Raw genomic sequence first — 13742 nt, forward strand, 5'->3', positions numbered from 1 at the left:
ACACCAAACCCTGAGCTACCCAAGACACTCTCAGTCAACAGAATCAAAATTATTTTCATAATAAAATAAAATATTATTTACTTTTTCAATATGTTTACATTTACCCTGATGGTACAAAAACAACTGATAGAGCAATAGGACAAATCAAGAAAACAATACTCATATGTCCAAATGTAACTGTATTCCTTACCACCACATATCCACAGTAATATCCAAGCAAAAAATTGAAGACAGTGTTCCTAAGCAATGTTACTTAGAAATTAGTTTTAAAAATTATTAATTTTGTGGAATTCTGAAACTTATATCAACACTTTTTAATATTCTGCATGGTAAAATGCGGAATATCCAGACACCATTTCTGTTGCATTCCAAATTATGATAATTTTTTTTCTGAGAAAAGTACAGTTGAGTGATTATTTAACTTAACATCAGAAATCAATAGCTACTCCTCAGAAAAGGCCATTTTCATGGAGCATCATAGAAAAACTATAATAATTCAGATATAAATATTTGGGCAAACTTTTTGTAAAAGTGAATGAAAGGAGCTTGTACTTTTGGGAAAACAACCGAAAGTTATTTGCTTTCAGTGACAGAATCTGAATTTCCAAACAAAAATATGAATTTTAGAGAAAATAATTGCCACCATGATTTTGACAGTTTCTCAATATTTACAGACTAATTCCAGTGAGATAGGCAGTATTATTAGATGAATGTGACTTTTTTGATGTTGTATAATAAAATATGTCAGCATTTGGAAGATTTGCAAAATATAAACCCCAGCAAACCAATATTTTCCAAATGTCCAGTGCATGATGTTATAAAATCCCTTTTGAACAAAAGAAGTCATTCAATGTGCAAGAGAGAACAGTGAATTTTAATGAAACAGAGAACAAAATGTTCACTCATCTGATTTCACATTCACATTGCAACTCTCTTTTAGGGAACTATCACTTGTTAAACTTTGGCATGACATTAAAGAACATTCACAGTTATGAAAAGGCTATTAAAACATTCTTCCCTCTTTCAATTATATGTCTGCATTAGATCATACTTTCTTCATATACTTCAACCAAAACAATCTATCATAATGAACTGAATACAGAAGCAGATGAGAATCCTTCCATCTTTCATGAAGCTGGTCATTAAACCAATGAATTAAAAAAGCCCCTTCTTTTATTTTATTTCTTTGGATTTTGAAAATACAATTTACTGGGGCTGGGGATGTGGCTCAAGCGGTAGCGCGCTCACCTGGCATGCGTGCAGCCCAGGTTCTATCCTCAGCACCACATACAAACAAAGATGTTGTGTCTGCCGATAAATAAAAAATAAATATTGAAAAATTCTCTCTCGGGGCTGGGGATGTGGCTCAAGCGGTAGCGCGCTCGCCTGGCGTGCGTGCGACCCGGGTTCAATTCTCAGCACCACATACCAACAAAGATGTTGTGTCCGCCGAGAACTAAAAAATAAAAATATTAAAAATTCTCTCTCTCACTCTCTCTCACTCTCCTCTCTCACTCTCTTTAAAAAAAAAAAGAAAAATTCTCTCTCTCTCTCTCTCTCTCTCTCCCTCTCTCACTCTCTCTTTAAAAAAAAGAAAATATAATTTACTTTCATAAAATAAGTTATTCACGTTAATATTTAATGGATACACTTATTTTCAGTGGTTTGGCTTTGGTTTATGGTGTGTGTGTGTGTGTGTATGTGTGTGTGTAGTGTGTGAGGGTAAAGCCAGGGACCACTACACGCTGTGCAATGCTCTATCCTGAACTACAACCACAGCCCTTAGATATTTTAATGAATAAATATTATTTAAAGTTGATGCTTTATTTGTAATAAGGTAATATAAATAGATACAACCCACATAAGCTAGAGCTCTTTGTGTCCTTAAAAATGTACGAGATTATATATTAGATGTCTTATATAAAGGGTTCCTGGAAATATTTGAGGTCCACTGCTGTAGAGTATCAACCTCTGGAGAGGACAGAATGGAGATCAGGAGTGTAGGTACGTAACTGCAGTAACAGACTCGAGGTGAAATGTTAGGGTCTGACGAAGACAACAGCAATAGGGATGGGGAGAAACAGCCAGATGCAAGAGTCATTGCTGAGCAAGAATCAACAGAATGAGTCATGATGAGATGATAAAGATAAAAGGACATAAAAGAACTGAGGATGATTCTGACATTTTTCATGAAAGCCTGGATACAGAGCCAGGGAACTCAGAAACAGAGCCAGCTTAAGATGTTTGATACCTTAACCTTGAGGTCCAAGAGGAAGATGAAGATAATGGCCTGGAAATCACAAGAGTAGTTACACATAGAGGTGAAGATACAGGCATAAACACTGACATGACTGGAAATTACTAAGAGGAAAACTGATGAGTAAGAGACTAAAAGAAACAAGCACACAATATCTGCTAAAATTCAAAGTTTCAGGACAAGAAAGACAGAAGAACAGTCAGTGAAGATAGAAAATCAGTTCCAGTCAGAGAGGTAGAAAAATGACCCAGAAATGACCAAAATTCTTGAAGTATAGGAAGAGCAGATAAAATGCAGGATTATATCAGAATGGAGAAGATAGTATTTCTTATCAAGTAATAATAAAAACTTGAAGAAAGTCACTAGATTTATTTAAAAGGAATCAGATAAATATCTTTATCAAAAGGTACAGCAGAGACAGTAATCAGTATTAATAGATGAATAATTAAAAAGCACATAATGCCTTACTTGTTTTAAAGATCACGCATGGCTTTTGTAATTTAAGGGACTTCAACTAATGGAAAAAATACTGAAGGAGAACTAAAAAAGTGCAGGCCATTTTGGTTCAAGAAATAGAGCAATTAACAGACCAGGGCAAGTGAATGAAATAGGAATATAAAAAACTACACATTTTTTTCTGGCAAGAGACCCTTCAATATGTTTGCAAGCCCTTAGAGGGAAAAAACTACCAAATAGTGTAACAAAATTAAAAACATGAGAGACCTGGGGTAAGCTGATAAGAGATGACAGAGAGAATGGAGGAGATGGGACCTAGGGCTTTGATCAAAAGAAGTTCCTCTTTTCCTTTTCTCCTAAGGTAACAGCAGAGGAGAAAAAGAAAAATATTGTTATGTTTGTTAGCTTTGGAGTAAAAACAGACACCAGCAGAGTTCCTGTTCAAAGACTTTTCTTCTTTTTCTTTGAAGTAAAAGTTAAAATTTCATGCTAAGACTGATAGGGCTGGGGCTGAAAGTACATAGTCAGAAAAAACAGAATTGCTATGGGACAAGAAAGAGGATTGTGGAACCATAAGACCCAGCCAAGAAGAGAATAGCACAAAACAATTAATAATGATTCAAAATGATAACATACACACTTGTAAAATTAAATTTAAAAATGTTATATTCCAGGAAGGTCAAAGCAGAACATATAGATGATAATAAAGAATGCTGCATTATGACCTTCAGATGACTTCGTCAGCCATGTCTATAGTCTGAGGTATCACTGAGAGTTAAATTCTGATGCAAAGAACACCACACATCTCCTCCATCTCCTCATTAATAGCTCAATCTTTCCTATGAGGTTATTCTCAGGAATCAGGAATTGAAGCAGTTAACTTCCTGAATGATCATGAGTTCCTACTATTGTATCCTTACCTGAGCATTAATAAAGGTCAGACATTTCAAGTTATCCAACATATTCTATTAATGACTTAGTAAGCATTTTACTGTTATTCCAATCAGAGCTCTAGAAATATTATTTCATAGTTACATTATTACTTAGAGAAAATATTCATATACATAAATTTGAATAATTTACTTCATGAATTCAAAGTGTAAATTTCTATAAAATGTCTGTGGTAAAGGAACTTACTTAAAGAGTTCTCAGCTCTCTGTAAAGGGCAGTCACATGTCTCTCTTAGGCAGTAGCCCATAAAGAACACAGGAGACTTTTATAAATCTACTCTATTCTTTGCAATATCACAAAAATTATTAGCCTCCAGAACAACAAATAAATAGCACAAACATCTTAATTTGTGAAAATGCAGTCAGCTAAGAAGGTAGATAATTCAACTGACACATGCATTATTCTACTTTGGAATCCTTATAAAAACCTACATTTGGTAAATCAACTCTAAAATTAGATCCCTTTGCAATTAGCTTGGTTAAGAAATAGAATTTTGAGTATTTTTTTCCAGGCTTGACTGGTTCAAAATTGGAAAACAAAATAGACTGACAAAAATGCTCAAAAACAAGCATAAAAATAAATTTATATCATAAACAGTATAGTTGCTATGAATGAATAAGGGAAATTAAGAAACTACTGAGATCACACTTTTCACTGTACAAGGCAGACCACTGAGACCCAGATAAATGAAATGGCTCACAGAATGTCATAAGTCAATCAATAACAGTGCTAATTGAGATGTGGCAGTATTATTTCTGTTCTATTACAATTCCCATCATAATTTAGTAAGTAGATGCATAAAGTTAATATTAAACTGTACAAGTTTAGAAGTATTACTTTTAAACAGTACCAGTGAGCCACTGACGCATCAAAAACCAATTTATGATTTTTTTCTATATAATCAGTTACCCATTTGATTCCATTGGATTCATCAAGCATGAATAGAGCTCATATACAAAGAATTTTGAAACAGGCAGCATATACAACCCTCTCATCTCAAATATTTACAACATAGTTAATTAATACCAAGTATAGTTCAACTAGAAAACGAAGGATGTTGTCACATAAAGAATTAAATAATAAAATATCAAAATATGCAATATGGACAAAAAGGGTTTTGGTAAACTGTGGGTTACTGAACTTAAGACCTGCAAGAGGGATATGCAAGCAGTATGATAAGGTGGAAAAGAAAAAAGAGGGTGAATAACTGAGAAAATAATGTAATGAAAATGGTTAAGATGATAAGAAAAGATACACTAAAGAAAAACTTGAACATGATGATCTTGGAGATCATTTTAAGAGAAGGGGCAAATTCCACTTAAGTTTCATGCTTGAGTAGCTGATGGAATGAGGATGCCAAATTCAAAACCTGGCAAATTAATTGGAAAGGGGATTATCATTAATTCAATCAATTACAAAATAATAGCTTGCTATTAAAGTGCAATTGTTCAATAGGTAGTAAGAAAATACAAAACCGAACATTAGCAAAAAATCAAAAACTTGATCTAGATAAATATTAATAACAATATAGGCAACATTCACTTGTATCTATTTTATAGATTATCTGTATCTTTTCCCAATCAGTCTTTCATCTTTGAGCCAATATAACTGTATCAAGCATTTCCATGAGGAAGCAAGAAATTGGTATTAACTTGAAATTCATTTAGTCTGTTAAATAATACTAGATAGAACAATCAGAACAAGATGACTGACACAGTCCTGAGATAACACATAATGGCTTTGATAAATCATTAATCTTCCCCTCCCACAACATATAGACCTCAAGTGCACACATACTATCATTAAATGTCACTGTGCAGTAGACAAAAAAATTCTCATAACAGATATCAAACACCTTTAAATACATACACCATGTTTTTAGCTTATGAACAAACTACTATAAATAAGTCACATTTTCCCCAACTGCATATAGAATCCAACCAAAAAAAATATGATTATGTCACAAGTTTTAAAGGTACAGCGCCAACAGTTTGGAGGAAAGGTGATTTAGAAGATAAGATAAATACACACTAACATAAAAACACGCTGATATAAAAGCATCCTTCATGCTTGAGAGCTTATTAAGCTCCTCATACCTAAGATAGAGTATGAGCCAAAAATGAGAGCGATTTGGGAGGAGAAATTTCAAACACATCTTGTAAACATATTAGTTGCACTTATCATAAACTAGCAGACATCTGCAATCTGAACAATTCTCAACAAAAGGGAAAAGTTTCCCTAGCTCAGTGATGGCAAAATGATGCCAAGACATTGCACAGCCTGGACAAGTTCAGTATTAAAAAGTATTATGTCTACTATGAGCAAAAACAAAAACAGCAAAGTGTTCCTGGAGTTTTCTGATGTTATTGTTGAGACCATTCTGTTCTGGTTTTTATTGCTGTTATTCAATCAAACATTCTGAAACTATATTTTGGTATGTTGTGGCTTAATATAAAATATACAAACAAATACAAATGCACATTATTATGCCTTCTTATAAATTATGGTAGGCATTGATTAGATCATTTATATTTGTAATCCTGTGATGATTATTTCTCAAGAGGTTTAGTAGCTTGACACATTTTTTCTGACTGACTTAAGTCAGAAAAGTAGAAAAGATTTTTCTGGATTCCAAAAAGACATTTTTAAGAACTTGATTATTCATGAAATTTCAAGAAGAAATTCTGTCACTGAGGATTACTAAATCCTTATTATTAACACATGACCAAGATATATTTATCTTAGGTAGTAGAGCTTTCCATGCCGATGAACCAAAAATAAAGGCAGATCAATTTAAATAAGTGAATCCAGCTAAAATTTGTTTAAAAAAAAACCGATTTTTCCAGGTCATTTTGCTATTGGACAATCATAAGGCTGTAATCAATTTTAATGTTACAATCACAGAATCTTAGAAATCTCACAAACTGAAATGACCTTAAATATCAACATCCAGCCCAGCTACCTATCCAATGTTCAATGTTTCTCTAAAGCATTTCTGCCAAGTCTGAGTGGCTCTAGTAATAGGGACTTCACTACCTCCCTTTCTACTCAACTGTATTTTGTCAGATCTCTATGAGAAAGTTCTTAATTTGGAGCCAAAAATCTTTCCCTGTAGCTTCTATTCATTAGTCCTGGTTTCAATTGTGGTACCAAGTCAAAGTCTACTTTCTGAGCTCCAATTTACTTTTTCAAAACTTTGAAGACAACTATCAATTATCTCAGGTCTTTCAGCTCTTCCTAATGTGGCATGATTATAGTTACTTATATCATTCCTATTTTTCTATCCTGAAAATACTGACTAGAAGGGCAGAAATCCCTATAACTTTTGCTTTAAATCATCCTACTAAGAAAATCAATATACTTAACATGGAATTATTAAAATAGAAACACTAATTTCTTTCTTAAGTATTACACATGTACCACACATTCATTTGTGTCATTATTACAATATCTAATATTTTTCCAAATGCACACTGCTAAGCTATTTACATACATTCTATTCTTTCACAGTGATGTCTGGAACAAAGTATAATTTATATTTCAATCTTATTAAACCTAGCCTGTCACTTTATCCCTTCTGGATCATAATGGTTTCCTAATTCTGCCTAACATATTCACTACATATCCCAATATCAAATATCCTAAGTTTGGATGAGTATTTGCTTTGTAAAATTTTATTTTACTCATTGATAAGGTATTTTTTTATGATGAGACCAAAATTCTACTAGGCAACATAATCCAAAATAAAGATGCCTCACTAATTACATACTTGTCAACACATAGCTTTCTTTTGTTTTTCAGAGAGAGAGAATTTTTTAATATTTATTTTTTAGGGTTTTTTTCGGTGGACACAACATCTTTATTTTATTTTTATGTGGTGCTGAGGATCAAATTGCGCTACCGCTTGAGCCACATCCCCAGCCCACACATAGCTTTCTTTATATTGAGATCATATTTCTAAATATTATTCATAAGGATCATGAGTTACTTTTAAGTGACTTAATAAAATCCAGATATAATGACTTAACAACAGGTAGTCAAAGATCTTTTTGTTTTAAAGCCTTTTTTTGGTGGGGGTGTACTAGGAATTTAACCCAGGGACACTTTACACTGAGCTACAAATCCAGCCCATTTTATATTTTGAGACAGGGTTTCACTAAGTTGCTTAGGGCCTTGCTCAATTGCTAAGGCTGTCCTCAAACTTGCAATCCTCCTGTTTCAGCCTCCACAGTGGATGAATTACAGGCATAACCCACCATGCCTGGAGGTCTTCAGGGTTCTACTGAGCCTTTAAACAAATTTTATTAGATGTATATTTTGTGTCAGGCACTACACTGTTACTTGGTGATTGAGACAAATAAGACGCTGATGCTAAGGAATTTAAAATCCAATGAGGAAAACATACAATTACAACTTATGATTACCATAAAATATTATAAACATGAGAGGAAATCAGGGAACTTTGGAGGTATAAAATGTGATTATCTAAATCACACTATCAAAAATTAGGAAAGGGGACTAAAGGTTAGCACAATGGTACAGCACTTATACAGCATATATGAGGCCCTGAATTTAATCCGCCTGTACCTCAAATTAAAAACAAACAAACAAAAAAAAACAATTAGAAAAGGTTTTCCAAAGGAGGCAATAGAGTTCAAGTTTGAGTCTGAGATCATAATAAGACAGTCAGAATAACATGTTGAGTGTAATGCAGTAGGTCCTTAAAGAGCTCTGGGCTGGACATAGAGGCTTAGGAATCAATAGTGAATAAATCACAGTAATAACCATGAACTTGAATTTGGAAAACACCACTGAGGCAAGAGAAAGAGTCAAAGCATTGGTACAGCAAAGAACAATGGGAGATGTAAAATATCAAATATAGACAAGACATGGCTCATGTGTATGCTACATAAGACAGGGGCCAGGATAGAGGAGATACTATTGTATCTCAGATACCAGATCAAGAGCCTTGTGAGTGGACCAAGAAATCTGAACCTCATCCAGAAAGCTATGCAGTCACTTTACGGACCTCAACATTGGAATAGCCTAAGTAGATTTAAGATTTGGGAAATATGCTGCAGAGTCAGATTGGGATATGAGTTTATGGAAGAAAATAAGAAGCACAGAGACTAAAAAAGGGTCCATGGAAGAGGGTGGAAAGTAGTAATTAAAGCAATGTGTACATGGAAATGGAAATGAAGGAGATTTCAGAGATGGTAAAGATTGTTCATTTGGGCTGGGGTTGTGGCTCAGTGGTAGAGTACTAGCCTGGCACGTGTGAGGCACTGGGTTTGATCTTCAGCACCCTATAAAAATAAATAAATAAAATAAAGGTATTGGGTCCATCTAATAACTTTAAAAAAAGACTCTGGATTGACAACTCTGCATGACTGCTAAATTTGAGAAGCTTGGATAGAAAGTGAAGGTCTATAGTGATCCACATAGTGATCTCCAGGATTTTAGTTTAGATGGCAAAGGCAGGAGGGTACCATTTTCTAAGAAAGAGACTATTATGTTAGGAGTGGTGAGAAAGAGTTTTGAATTCAGACTTCATCATGTTGAGTTCGAGGTCATGATAGTCAGGATAAACAGGTGTAGCACTCTTCAGAGAGATCTAGACACAGAGACCTAGGAGTTAACAGGAAATGATGGCAGTTTCAGCTATGAATTTGGACAAAATCACTGAGGTAGAAGAGAAAAGGAGAGGAAAGACCAATGTTACTAACATCAACTTCAAGCTGTAAGATAAAAAAGTAATGGTACCCAAGGACATATGTAAAATATTTTTACTAATTTAAATTTTCTTATTTGTTAATCCATATTAATTTTCTAAAACTTTGGAAGTAAATTTATCACTTATTTTATCAAGCCTAGTATTGCTGCTTCACTTACACATCAAAAAAAAATTAAAATCAATTTGTGATTTTCTAGTGCTTCAAAGCAATATGGGTTTAAAAAGTAAATTTAAAAAGCCACGACAGTTTCTAATCTGACTTAAACTTCCCCCCAACACACACACACACACACACACACACACACACACACACACACACAGGCTCACTGTTGTAAGATATATGGTAATTCTAAGACTTGCTGTTGCAATTTTCATAAAAATTCAATCATGACTTTTGATTTAGGCAGGGGACAGGGAGGAGAACAGAGCCCTGTCATCTTCATCACATAGGGAAACCTGACTGACCTAAGAGGACTTAAGTCCACACATGGAATCATCATCACAACAAAGAATTTACCAGAGTTGGTGTCAGTATGTCAGCCTTAATCAAAAAAAGGTTACTTTAAAGAATCTCTAACATGAACAGGTGTCCTTTAACTAGGGAAGAGTAATACCTGACAACATCCACTTCCCTCAAATGTTCATCTCTTGGTTATGGCACAAAAACTGCAACAGTGAAGGAGGGTAATGGTTGTAGACTGTGGTTAACCCTGAACCTGCCGCCACTATCCCCAGTTGATACTCACCTGGGCAGATGGCCAAGAAGGGACGTGTATAACTCAGGGACATGATGTCAGACACCAAAAAATTTGGCCCTGACATCATACTGTTAAACAAATAGAAGTATCAAAGGTGAAAATCAGGAAATATCCTTTAATAAAGAGCTCTGCTAAATGCTAAGCTTTATGTCTCCGTGATGCTGACTCCAGACTCTTAGTTTCATATAACTACATAAATACCAATCTCAGAATACCAATACCAATGTGCCTTCTTTACAAAATATACTTCCCCAAATATATTCTAATTTTTTGTTTGTTTGTTTTGGGGTACTAAGGATTGAACCCAGGGGCACTTAACCACTGAGCAACAGAGCAACATTCCCATCCCTTCTATTTTTATTTTGATACAAGGTTTCATTAAATTGCTTATGGCCTCAGGAAGTTGCTGAGACTGGCCTGGAACTTGTGATCCTCCTGCCCCACCCTCCCAAATTCCTGTAATGAGAGGAGTGTGTGACCACACCCAACACCCTAATGCTTCCTACAGAACATCAATAAAAGTATAATAGAAAATATTTAAGTAATAATGATGCTGCAAAAAAACATTGTCTATGATCAATATAACATTTAAGAAATCTTAATTGAAAAATTACCTGTAATAGCAAATTAATTTCTATTCCAGATCACTGCACATGTTGCATTAGTTGTGAAAAACACATTATATTTTGTGAAAGTTATTTATGTATATCCTGTTCAACTGTTCTAACTAGTAAATATTATCTGCCTTTATTAATCAGTAATATTAGCTTTTTCTATAAAAGTAGAGTCTAAAATGCAAAATATTGTCTTTTGTAGGGTTGGATTTATATGGTAAATGAAGTGACATTGCATTTAATGACATGCTTTTTGGAAAATATCCTAATTTCCTAATATTTCATTGCCTTTACTAAATTAGAAACTTCATTTACCATATAAATTTTCTTCCTTCATATATTAATATGAACTAAAAAGATTTTGAAATCATAGATTAGCTATCTGATTTTTAAGGAACACTCATTTTAAAATATGTTTAAATATTTTTAAATCACCTTTTTAAATTAGTGCTTATCAAAACATGAAATCTCAGTATCTGGTTTAAGTTGCACACATAAGAAAGCAATAGTAAATTTTTTCTTACTTTTTTCTTACTAAAGGATATATAAAAATTATATAAATTCATGGCACCAACGAAACTTTATAAAACTTTAACACAGAGAATTAGGTATCACATTCTAAACCTCATTTCACACTGTCATTTTTTCATATGAAAAGTTTGGCAGACATGTATTTTAATAAACCACCTTGCTCTTATAACAAATGCATTAAAATTTCTTTATGTAAGAATATAAGACATGAAGAACATACGATGGGCATAGGTACTGCTTCTTTTTCCCCTTTCCTTTCTTTGAAGACTTTTCTTTAGAATAGACTTCTTCAACCCACAAGGAAATTAAAATAAAAAAGGCTATTGCCAATAAAAACTTCATCTTGAAAGGTTAATTTCAGGAGCTGGATCTATAAAAGAACAAGAAAATGTTTACATTTATGAAGCAAATGATAAATATATAATTGTCCCTTTAAGAATTATGATCCTTAGTACCCACAGGGCAAATACATTTGTATATCAAATCCTAATTGCTCAATCCCACATGGTTACATATCACTCTATATTTAAAGTCTCTTTTATATGGTAGTAGTAAAGTCTTTTTTTATATAGTAGTAAAAGTCAGTTGAAATAATGATATATACAAAATAAGATTCCAATGAGGTATAATAGGTTACTATGTAAAATTTCCACTCTAGGGTTATATAAAATTGTAAACTGATATTGAATTGAACAGTATATCAAAATATGTTTAGGAAGATACCTGGGAGGATGCCTGACAACATTAAAATGGTTATTTCTGATTAGTACCTTTGAGGTAATTTTTGTTTTCTTTTAAAATGTCTATGTTGTTTGGATTTTGTATGTAAAGTTTTCAAAAACAATAAAAGTATTTTAATTCTAAGTATTAAACAACTGAGATAAAGGAAAAATTTAGCATCAAAGTTTCCTACTCTAAGTTCATTGTGTTTTTATTTATACACATGAAATTTGCAAGCTATTTTTACCCCCAAAACAGTACATATTAGTTTGTTAGCTTTCCAGAACGCTTATGGGATACGAACATTCATCATCAAAAAGATTTCTCTAGAAATTGGAGTAACATTACATGAAAGAATACAGCAAGTGTGGTTACACTCTTCAAATAATCTTCTTAGCTACATTTTAATAAAGTGTTAATGCTCAAATGAGAATTAAATTCTTCCCAGTCTAATGCATCAAAAAAAAAAAAAACTTTAAGCATCTTTTAACATTGGAATATTTGAACCTCTTTTAGACTCATTGTCAAATCATAAATTGTTTCTCTCTCATTGTTTTCCGCAAAGTACAAGACTTGTCAGGTTCCTGAACACTAACTTAATTTCCATCTCACCCTCATAAATCTGCATCTTCTATGTCATGTTTTTCAACTCTTTTTCCCAGGATTTTTTTTTTTTTTTTCTCTTCCAATGCAGGCCAGAAGGGCATCTTCCTAAGTCCTTACACCTAACACAACTGAAGGACCTGATGAGACCCACAGCAACTGATGGCTCTAAGTCAACGTATACCCTTGAGGGCTCCCTTCCCCCATCCTACCCCAAGCATCTGCTTCCAGTCACTTTTGCCCCAGCAGCAGGTACTTCTCCACATCTTTCCCCCAAGAAAATGGTTCGAAGGGGAAGCAAGAGAAAAATTCCACACTGTTCTCAGGCTTCATTCTCAGTCTTTCAAAAGAGACAGCGGCAATGACTGGAGGAATCCGCACAAATATAACTCCACCAGGAGCCCACCCTGCCAATCTTGCGTTCCCTAATTATCCGCGGCCCTCTGCGCACCTTCTTCCCCAGCGTCCCAGTGGACGCCACCGCATCGGTGACGCGGCTGCAGCGGCCCTGTGCCCAGTGCCCCTCGGCCGGGCAGGCAGTGCTCTCCGCCTCCCGCTGCACGCCGCAGTGCTCCCCGCGCCCCCGCCACCCCAGCCTGGACCCGCTCTTTCCGCAGAGGCGCTAATTCCTGTTCCCAGACCCTCCGCTGCTGTCCCTGCCCACCCTCTCCTGCACCTCCCTCCTGGTTGAAGCCCCCGGCCCTTACCCGAGGCGCCCCGCCCGCAGCCGCCAGACGAGATCGCGGCGGCCCGGGGCCGAGGTAGCGGTGGCGGCCGGGGTGCAGCGGGCGCAGAGCGGGGTCAGCTGCGTCCCCGCCGCCCGCGCGACCGCTGAGCTCGGCTGACGCGCCTGCTCGGGCCGCGGAGCGTGCGCTGTGGCGCGCTGCTGTCGGGACCGCTGCGGGGACCACGGGGGCCGCGCTGAAGCAGCACCGTGACGCGGAGGGAAGAGGTATCCCGAACGCGCCAGGAAGGACGCGACACCTCCCCTCCGAGAGCCCCGGGGGTTCTAAGCAGAGCGATTTTGTCGCCGTGCGTTTTAAGGGACTAAATAGGTTAGTGAGGGATGCCGAGAGGACAATGTTGGAACAAAAAGGAAAATAGTAATAATAATGATC

At 35.5% G+C, this 13742-nt stretch overlaps 1 protein-coding gene across 1 annotated transcript in view; it reads right to left on the bottom strand.

Annotated features, from left to right (window-relative positions):
• GLRB (glycine receptor beta) overlaps nucleotides 1-13444 on the bottom strand; it is a 104348-nt gene extending 90904 nt beyond the window's left edge. Inside the window, exons 1-2 of the mRNA XM_081304570.1 lie at nucleotides 13332-13444; nucleotides 11522-11671 (exon numbers count right to left, since the gene is read on the bottom strand). Coding sequence (XP_081160696.1) covers nucleotides 11522-11643 — 122 coding nt within the window. The 5' untranslated portion in view covers nucleotides 11644-11671; nucleotides 13332-13444. The remainder of the gene's footprint in view (nucleotides 1-11521; nucleotides 11672-13331) is intronic.
• Between the last annotated feature and the right edge of the window lie 298 nt (nucleotides 13445-13742).

The sequence above is a fragment of the Spermophilus citellus genome (genome assembly GCF_964194105.1).
Source record: "Spermophilus citellus genome assembly, chromosome: 8".
Lineage (NCBI taxonomy): Eukaryota > Metazoa > Chordata > Mammalia > Rodentia > Sciuridae > Spermophilus > Spermophilus citellus.